The 9,905-nt window shown below is 28.5% G+C and overlaps 2 protein-coding genes across 3 annotated transcripts in view; both read right to left on the reverse strand.

The window, feature by feature from the left end:
- Nucleotides 1-413: 413 nt before the first annotated feature.
- LOC111632983 (pre-mRNA-splicing factor RBM22-like) lies at nt 414-1,953 on the reverse strand. Its single transcript, XM_023377499.1, has 3 exons — nt 1,713-1,953; nt 1,518-1,637; nt 414-499 (listed from the first exon to the last, which is right to left on the reverse strand). Exons 1-3 carry the CDS (start codon nt 1,915-1,917, stop codon nt 429-431), a joined length of 396 nt encoding a protein of 131 aa, XP_023233267.1. The 5' UTR covers nt 1,918-1,953; the 3' UTR covers nt 414-428.
- Nucleotides 1,954-6,385: 4,432 nt separating this feature from the next.
- LOC111632977 (pre-mRNA-splicing factor RBM22-like) overlaps nt 6,386-9,905 on the reverse strand; it is a 26,167-nt gene continuing 22,647 nt past the window's right edge. For both annotated transcript variants that reach the window (XM_023377491.1, XM_023377492.1), the window contains exons 7-9: nt 8,772-9,016; nt 8,577-8,696; nt 6,386-6,775 (exon numbers count right to left, since the gene is read on the reverse strand). In XM_023377491.1, the coding sequence (XP_023233259.1) occupies nt 6,555-6,775; nt 8,577-8,696; nt 8,772-9,016 (586 nt within the window). In that variant the 3' untranslated portion in view covers nt 6,386-6,554. The remainder of the gene's footprint in view (nt 6,776-8,576; nt 8,697-8,771; nt 9,017-9,905) is intronic.

Here is a 9,905-nt window from a genome sequence, read left to right on the forward strand (position 1 = left end):
CCTATTACAATATCTTTTTACTAATGACTTAATATCAACATTTCCTAACACAGCAATAGCACTAAGAATATTACTTACATTGCCGGTTTCAGTTGCATTTGGTGAAAGGTCCTTTTCAAAGTTAAAAATTATAAAAAAAACTACTTAAGACCAGCAAAGACTAAGTAATTTAGCTATAGTTTCAATTGAACATGAAATCTTAGACAGCTTGGATACAAGAAAATTGATAGCAGATTTCACAAACAAAGGCAAGAAGAGTTAAATTTCTGTAGATAAATATTTATATGGTTTTACATCTAAGAAAACAAAAATAATTTAGTAATAAAAATAAATAGTTTTTCTTTGTAAAGTATTTCTTTTCTTTTTTCACACCCTTATGAAACAACACTAAAGAGCCTTTCTGGCAAGCTCATCTTAGGTAGTCGTAGTTAAACAGGGCGGCATAATCGATATTGCACACGAGCGTTCAAACAGCTAGCAGCACTTCTGATTATTATATCTTAAATATAAATGCAATTTAATGAAAGTCTAAAACCCATTTACTGTACATTGCTAACTGATCGATAAGAATCAGTTGAAGTAGAGATCTACATGAATTGGTTTTTATTGATGAAATGAACACAGATAGTTGCAAAAAAATGAACAAATTCAAATTATTCTTGTTATACTGTTACTAAACTTTTTAATTTCTTTTTTGCTTAACAGGTTTGCAACATTGTGTATCGCTGCTGCTGCTGCTGCTGCAGCAGCACAACAGTAAAATTAGATATTTTGTAGATGGAGTATATTTTTATACAAGAAGTTTATCTTTGGTTTGCTGTCAAAGAATTTTACCATCATGTCTCAGTTTTGAAGCATAAACACTTCATATATCATTTATATCATCAAAAGTAGTTAAAATGTAATAAAAGCATCTATATTGATAAAAAAATAAAAATTTATCAAATTTTTAATTATTTATTGAAAAGAAATGCAAAAGAATGTTTTCTTTTAAAATGTAACAACCAGTTTTGTCAGAACTGAATATTTTAATTTTATTTTTTTAATGCAAACTACTTATGCAGTTACTGAAAAGCATTTAATCTTAATTCAAAAATTAATATTGCTTGAAACTTTATAGAAAGAATCAAAATCTTTTGCTGAATGTTTACACAGGAATGTTTTCTGTATGAGAAATGAAGTAATCAAAGAAGTAATGCATAGACCATCAAAAATTTGGTTAGTGATCATATATTGTCAACTACATAAATTACTAGATTTATAACTTGAAATGTTGTGGCAATTTTATGAAATAAATGCATTTGTCATGATGCCTCAATAACACGTTGCAATGAACAAAAAGTTTACAATTTCAATGGTTTGTGTTATCAGAATAAATTTTTTCATTTTTGTCTTGCTGCATGACATGCAACAATATGATATTCAAATATATTTATGAATATGGTGTACATACATACTTTTAAAATTTGTAATGTATCAAATATTAAATCTCTTAAAATTTTAACTTGAAAACTTACCCATTGGAGGAGGATGGGGCATCATTGCTGGATGCGGAATAGGTGGCGGTGGTAAATTTTGTGCAGTTGGTGCAAGATTGAAATAATTGTTTGTTAATTCATCAGGTGGTGGAGGTAAAGCTGAGAAAAACAATTTAAGATTCAGAATTATGTTATCACAAATTCTCGATATTTGTAATTCAGAAAAAATATTACCTCCTGGAAGTCCTGGAACTGGTTCCAATTTCTTCCCTTCTCCTTCTTTAGTAGTGGGTACAGAAGATTTTGCTTGAGACCTACCCCATTTAATTGTCAATCTCCTACCACATAAAATAAGTTTATTAAATGCTTTTTCAGCAGCTAATTCAGCAGCAGTTCTTGTAGTAAACTGTATAAAAGCACATTGTTGTCTTGCCAACATAGTTATGGACCTAATTTCTCCAAACTGATAAAAATAGTCCCTAAAATAAAAATTTCAAATGTTATTATTATTTTAAAAGTAATATTACAAAGCATAACTGCATAAAACAATTTAAAAAGCAACTACTTAAGTAAAAAAATATATATTTCAATATAAAAATACACTAAAAAACATTATATGAAATTATAATGTAAAAAGCTGACTTTTAAAAAAAAATCTTATACAAGAAAATAAGTGAAATAAATAAATAAATGGTAGCGATGATAAATGGTAAACAATTTTTTTTTTAAATTTATAAAAATACTAGCTGTTATCCACGACTTCGCCTGTGCGGATTTTGCAAGCAAACCCCATTTATATTCAATATTTCAACAACCATAGTAATTGTTATATAACACCTACCGCTGAGAATCAAAGGAAATGTTTTCAATTTGATCAATTTTCTGGAACATTTACAATCATTCTATAATCGAACCAATATGTAATAACAAATTCAAATTTAAAATGGTTCGAATATTTGGTTAAAAAATCGAAATATATAAAAATATTTATAACAATGTCTGAAATGTTATCAATTTAAGGGAAAGTATGGAAATCAATTTTAAAAGCCATTCTTCAGGTTAAGCATTAATGCTCTCCCTCTCCCCTGCAGGGGAATTTTGAAAAATCCCTTCTTAGCATGCATTTTCATGATGTACCCTAACTGTGTACCAAATTTCACCACTTTAGGTTCAGCGGTTTGCTCTGGGCAGTGATAAATCAGTCAGTCAGTCAGGACAAGTAATTTTATATATTTAGATATAATACTTAATATAATAATTATAATTGAAATGAAACAGTTCATTTACATAGATTATTAAACTATATAAAACTTTTAATTTTGCTAGAAATTTAATTGAAGATTTTTCCACAAAAAAAAAAAATGAGTATTTCTAAGATAAATACAAAATTTATAAAATAAAACTAAATTATTTTTCTATTTCACAGGTAAATTTAATTGATAAAAAGATGTTTTTCTATATGTAACAAACTATTTGTAAAAATTTCAAAAAGACTACTATAAAGTTTTTCCAATATTGAGATCACAGAATTAAATAATCAGGGCCTCCTGCCCCTAAGGTTTTCATATCTGGTCTCGTCTTTCATCTAGCTAACTCCATTCTCAAGATTAAGGAAAGGCAGATAGATGGATAGACAGACAACAGTGAGAATTTATAGGTCTAAAATTTTTCTAAATTGAAGCAGGAAGTATGAATAAAATAAACTAAAAAGAATATTATAAAAAAATTTAAGGCATTATAAAAACTAATCTCTATTGAGAATAAGTGAGCCAAGCCTATGAGGTGAGCGAGTCAAGTGAAGCAAAGTATGAAACCATGGAATCGAAACAATTTTCTGTGGAACGTTCAAAAAACATGATGTTTAACCAATTCAAAAAAAAAAAAAAAAAACCAACAATGTTTCTGTTCTGGAATCTGAAGGTTGTTTTATGTTAGATTTTAATGGAGAGATTTTTATGCAATTCGAATAAAAACTTTTTTATTCCCAATTAATTTTTGTTTGGATGTGCATTTTGAAACAAATCTGAACTTAAATGTTACAGAATCCTCACTCAGCATTAGACAAATTAAGAGATAGAAGTTTTTGTTATTACTAGTCTATATTGGAATTGCATAGGTGAAGTGAGTTAGGAGTTTAAAGCTATCCAAGTACATTAAAGTATTCATAAAATTTTAAAATAATATAAAAATAAAATAATCCAGAAATGTGTTGTGCAACCTTCTGGGTATGAGATTTTATTACAAAAAAACATACATTATTAATTTATTGTGATTAATAATTATTTGTGTGATTAATAATTATGTATTATTATTATGTAATTATTTGTGTGATTAATAATTTATTGTGATTAATAATTATTGTCTGGCGATCTAATTAAAAATTAAATTAATAATGTAAAAAATTGCAGATTTTTTACATTATTAATTTAATTTTTAATTAGATCGCCAGAATGCGATTTTTAATCATATTTTTTAATTTATTTAATTTAAAATATATGCTCTCCACCTTCAAATTAGCAGTGTCTTGCACCTGTACAACATACTCTGCCTTTAGCAATCAAGTTGTGCCAGTCATCTATCTAACTCCTTTCAGGAGAAATTTTAGAATTGAAATAACGTGACCTCCAGCTTGCATCGAAAGTTTGCGTATTGTTAATTGGGGTCTCCTATCCTTAGACTTTCATATCTGCTCTCTGCTTTCATCTATCTAACTCCATTCTTGAGATTAAGGAAGCCTAATATTTATTTATAATATATCTATCCTTTGAATTAAAAAAAAAAACAAATCAAGTATCTATTAATGACCTATAATATTTTTCTCTCCTTCTGCCCTGTGGGCACTAAGAGAGCCCTTTTTCCAAGTGCAGCACAGATTCAGGGACCAATGTAGCTGGAATGGATAGAAATTTTTCTAGGGTGGCAAAGGCATCAGCCTGCCACTCTATGGACCAAAATTCAAATCCAGTACCCCAAAGTAACATACTGATGTCTTTGCTACCTTGGACATCTGGCTGATGATCTATAATAATTAGAAAATGAGGAGGAAATGAATGGTTTACTGAAAAATGATATTTTCAAAAATAAATAAAGAAAAATTATTGATAATATAACACAAAATATTTTAAATCTGTTTTACAAAAGTTCCTGCAAAACTAAACTTTTAGTTTAAATAAAGAAATGAACACATTCATTAATTATACTATATTCAAACTATAATGATATAAAGCTTTTCTTTAAATTTGAAAAGGAAACAAGTTACAGGAAATCCTAATTAGTTCAAAAATCAGGGAATCAAATATCTGCAACTTCAAATTATCCAAGAATTACACATTTCTGTATAATATGCCAAATGTCATATAACTGATGTAATTTATTAAGCAAATGGAATTAAGGATATATATAAACAGAACACTATTTTCATTAATTAATAATTGGACCGTTTATTTTGAAAGTGGTGTAAGTCCATTTTTGGAAAAAATTGAGAAAACACATAATATACATACAATTTAGTGTGAACTTTTTATTTATAAACAATTCACACTTAACATTTTAAAATAACCATAAGCTTTGATCAATTGAAAATTTATCGATAAATCACATTGCATAACCATTGATTTTGAAAGTGGTGTAAGTCCATTTTCTACAGTCTAAGCACTTGGACTATCCATAAATTACATGTGCATTTTTCTTGAAATGTTTACTTTTCCCTCTTGTCCCAGTTTGTCCAAGTTTTTGTAACTCCTTTCCCTCTATGGATGTCCAACATAACTCTATCCCTGTTAAAACCTNTGCCATGTCGTGTTTCGATAAGAAGTAAACAAAGCCATTTGCGCGCTCTCTCTCTCTCAAGGTCTCCCGTGCGAAGAGCATGCGTCTCATAATTGCATCTCGTCGCACTGTACAGAGCCTTGATGAATCGTCATGCAACGGTCAGTTCGGATTGATCAGATACAGAGATTTACAGATTAATCTTCAAATATCAAAAAGGAGGACATGTAGGAGGACACTTTTCGAGGGAGGACAGAACTTACAAAAGGACGACGATTGGTCACCTTAATTTTGGGATAGTTAACTGTCCTTCGAGACTTCTATTTATAAAAATAAATAACGTATGTAATACAATATGTATAAATATATTTGTTAATTACAAAATTGTTTTTTTAAACTTTTCTTAAAAAATCTTAAATTTACCGGTAGTAGATCAATAGAAAATGAATGGCGATTTTTATAAAAACAAAAAATTTTGTATTTTGTTTATTATTGATCTTTTATTTTGTCGCCCACATATCCGGCGCCCAGTTGACGGTATCCCCCATTATCTCCCCAACCCTCGACCTTTAATCGCCAAGCTTTATCATCATAAATCTTCCTGCAAAATTCCAGAAATTTTCGACAAAAATAAAACGCAGGAGTTATTAAGTTTAAAAAGTGGGTGAACAAAATCGTGTCCCCCACACATTAACATCCATACATATAAAAAAAAAAACTGAATTTTTTTTTCATTTTCGACGTTTCGAGATCTCCAGTCCAAAAATGTAAAAATCTTGGCGGGGGTCATTTTTTGACCTATCGCCATACTTTCCCTCTGTTATACATAACAGCAGGAAAGTAAAAATGATTCTTAAATTTAAAAATAAAACTGAGTTTTCTACAGAGGAGTGTTTAACAATTAAAAATTCTCCAATTATGATATAAGTTTAAACATTTTTTCTTTAATTAATAAAAACATGTTAAAAATAATAATAAATAGCAACTACAGAAAATAAAATATTAATTAAATATTCTTAATAAAAAAGTTAAATTATCATTTTTTGGTTAAAATACTATCAGAAAATGTAAAGACATTTTGTATGTAAAACAAAAAAAATAATATATAACTATTTTAAACTGAAATTAAAAATCTTAAGTGATGGTGTATATATATATATATTTTACTTTATAATACTTTCATATGAATACATAGATGATTTTTCAAATCAAAAAGTCTCATAAAATCCACTATGAATAACTTTGCACTTTTTATTCTTACAGAGCATTATGTCATGAATCATAAAAAAAAAATATTTGGCATTGTAATTACGTTGCACCTATACCCGTTGATCCCATTCGTTGTGGATCTTGTGATGGATAATGGATTGGAATTCCTGAACGATTTGCAGGAGTCACAGGAGGTGCTGGCATTGGTGGTGGTGGAAATCCTCCTGGAGGTCTAAGAACTTGTGGTGGATTGGGTGGTGGTGGTCCAGGTGGAGGAACACCTGGTGGTCCCATAAATGGAGGTGTTGGAAATCTCATTCCTAAAAAAATTTATACAATTATTGGCATAAAATTATTGTAAAATAAATGAAAAATAATAATTGACATGTATATAGAATTCAAAATTAATGAAACTTTTTATAAAATATAACTAATATAAATTTAATCACACACTAATTTCTCTGTTTCCATAATAAGTTCCATTATTATTATCAGGCCCACCGTAAGCGGGCTGCACGTCCAGGGGGCAGCAATTACAATATCTTTTTACTAATGACTTAATTTCAACATTTCCGAACATAGCAGTAGCACTAAGAATATTACTTACATTGCCGGTTTCAGTTGCATTTGGTGAAAGGTCCTTTTCAAAGTTAAAAATTATAAAAAAAACTACTTAAGACCAGCAAAGACTAAGTAATTTAGCTATAGTTTCAATTGAACATGAAATCTTAGACAGCTTGGATACAAGAAAATTGATAGCAGATTTCACAAACAAAGGCAAGAAGAGTTAAATTTCTGTAGATAAATATTTATATGGTTTTACATCTAAGAAAACAAAAATAATTTAGTAATAAAAATAAATAGTTTTTCTTTGTAAAGTATTTCTTTTCTTTTTTCACACCCTTATGAAACAACACTAAAGAGCCTTTCTGGCAAGCTCATCTTAGGTAGTCGTAGTTAAACAGGGCGGCATAATCGATATTGCACACGAGCGTTCAAACAGCTAGCAGCACTTCTGATTATTATATCTTAAATATAAATGCAATTTAATGAAAGTCTAAAACCCATTTACTGTACATTACTAACTGATCTACATACAATACATTACTAACTGATCTACATACAATACTGATCTAAATACATTTACTGTACATTGCTAACTGATCGATAAGAATCAGTTGAAGTAGAGATCTACATGAATTGGTTTTTATTGATGAAATGAACACAGATAGTTGCAAAAAAATGAACAAATTCAAATTATTCTTGTTATACTGTTACTAAACTTTTTAATTTCTTTTTTGCTTAACAGGTTTGCAACATTGTGTATCGCTGCTGCTGCTGCTGCTGCAGCAGCACAACAGTAAAATTAGATATTTTGTAGATGGAGTATATTTTTATACAAGAAGTTTATCTTTGGTTTGCTGTCAAAGAATTTTACCATCATGTCTCAGTTTTGAAGCATAAACACTTCATATATCATTTATATCATCAAAAGTAGTTAAAATGTAATAAAAGCATCTATATTGATAAAAAAATAAAAATTTATCAAATTTTTAATTATTTATTGAAAAGAAATGCAAAAGAATGTTTTCTTTTAAAATGTAACAACCAGTTTTGTCAGAACTGAATATTTTAATTTTATTTTTTTAATGCAAACTACTTATGCAGTTACTGAAAAGCATTTAATCTTAATTCAAAAATTAATATTGCTTGAAACTTTATAGAAAGAATCAAAATCTTTTGCTGAATGTTTACACAGGAATGTTTTCTGTATGAGAAATGAAGTAATCAAAGAAGTAATGCATAGACCATCAAAAATTTGGTTAGTGATCATATATTGTCAACTACATAAATTACTAGATTTATAACTTGAAATGTTGTGGCAATTTTATGAAATAAATGCATTTGTCATGATGCCTCAATAACACGTTGCAATGAACAAAAAGTTTACAATTTCAATGGTTTGTGTTATCAGAATAAATTTTTTCATTTTTGTCTTGCTGCATGACATGCAACAATATGATATTCAAATATATTTATGAATATGGTGTACATACATACTTTTAAAATTTGTAATGTATCAAATATTAAATCTCTTAAAATTTTAACTTGAAAACTTACCCATTGGAGGAGGATGGGGCATCATTGCTGGATGCGGAATAGGTGGCGGTGGTAAATTTTGTGCAGTTGGTGCAAGATTGAAATAATTGTTTGTTAATTCATCAGGTGGTGGAGGTAAAGCTGAGAAAAACAATTTAAGATTCAGAATTATGTTATCACAAATTCTCGATATTTGTAATTCAGAAAAAATATTACCTCCTGGAAGTCCTGGAACTGGTTCCAATTTCTTCCCTTCTCCTTCTTTAGTAGTGGGTACAGAAGATTTTGCTTGAGACCTACCCCATTTAATTGTCAATCTCCTACCACATAAAATAAGTTTATTAAATGCTTTTTCAGCAGCTAATTCAGCAGCAGTTCTTGTAGTAAACTGTATAAAAGCACATTGTTGTCTTGCCAACATAGTTATGGACCTAATTTCTCCAAACTGATAAAAATAGTCCCTAAAATAAAAATTTCAAATGTTATTATTATTTTAAAAGTAATATTACAAAGCATAACTGCATAAAACAATTTAAAAAGCAACTACTTAAGTAAAAAAATATATATTTCAATATAAAAATACACTAAAAAACATTATATGAAATTATAATGTAAAAAGCTGACTTTTAAAAAAAAATCTTATACAAGAAAATAAGTGAAATAAATAAATAAATGGTAGCGATGATAAATGGTAAACAATTTTTTTTTTAAATTTATAAAAATACTAGCTGTTATCCACGACTTCGCCTGTGCGGATTTTGCAAGCAAACCCCATTTATATTCAATATTTCAACAACCATAGTAATTGTTATATAACACCTACCGCTGAGAATCAAAGGAAATGTTTTCAATTTGATCAATTTTCTGGAACATTTACAATCATTCTATAATCGAACCAATATGTAATAACAAATTCAAATTTAAAATGGTTCGAATATTTGGTTAAAAAATCGAAATATATAAAAATATTTATAACAATGTCTGAAATGTTATCAATTTAAGGGAAAGTATGGAAATCAATTTTAAAAGCCATTCTTCAGGTTAAGCATTAATGCTCTCCCTCTCCCCTGCAGGGGAATTTTGAAAAATCCCTTCTTAGCATGCATTTTCATGATGTACCCTAACTGTGTACCAAATTTCACCACTTTAGGTTCAGCGGTTTGCTCTGGGCAGTGATAAATCAGTCAGTCAGTCAGGACAAGTAATTTTATATATTTAGATATAATACTTAATATAATAATTATAATTGAAATGAAACAGTTCATTTACATAGATTATTAAACTATATAAAACTTTTAATTTTGCTAGAAATTTAATTGAAGATTTTTCCACAAAAAAAAAAAAAAAAAA

Source organism: Centruroides sculpturatus, unplaced genomic scaffold (genome assembly GCF_000671375.1).
Source record: "Centruroides sculpturatus isolate CEXI.00-Female unplaced genomic scaffold, Cexi_2.0 scaffold814, whole genome shotgun sequence".
Classification (NCBI taxonomy): domain Eukaryota; kingdom Metazoa; phylum Arthropoda; class Arachnida; order Scorpiones; family Buthidae; genus Centruroides; species Centruroides sculpturatus.

What these genes read in the sequence shown, in the direction of transcription:
- LOC111632983 (XM_023377499.1), bottom strand. Translation starts at nt 1,917, where the DNA reads ATGTTGGCAAGACAACAATGTGCTTTTATACAGTTTACTACAAGAACT. An exon ending in AGTTCCAGGACTTCCAGGAG is followed by an intron (nt 1,638 to 1,712) that starts GTAATATTTTTT and finishes TGTTTTTCTCAG; the next exon opens with CTTTACCTCCACCACCTGAT. An exon ending in GCCCCATCCTCCTCCAATGG is followed by an intron (nt 500 to 1,517) that starts GTAAGTTTTCAA and finishes TTTATATTTAAG; the next exon opens with ATATAATAATCAGAAGTGCT.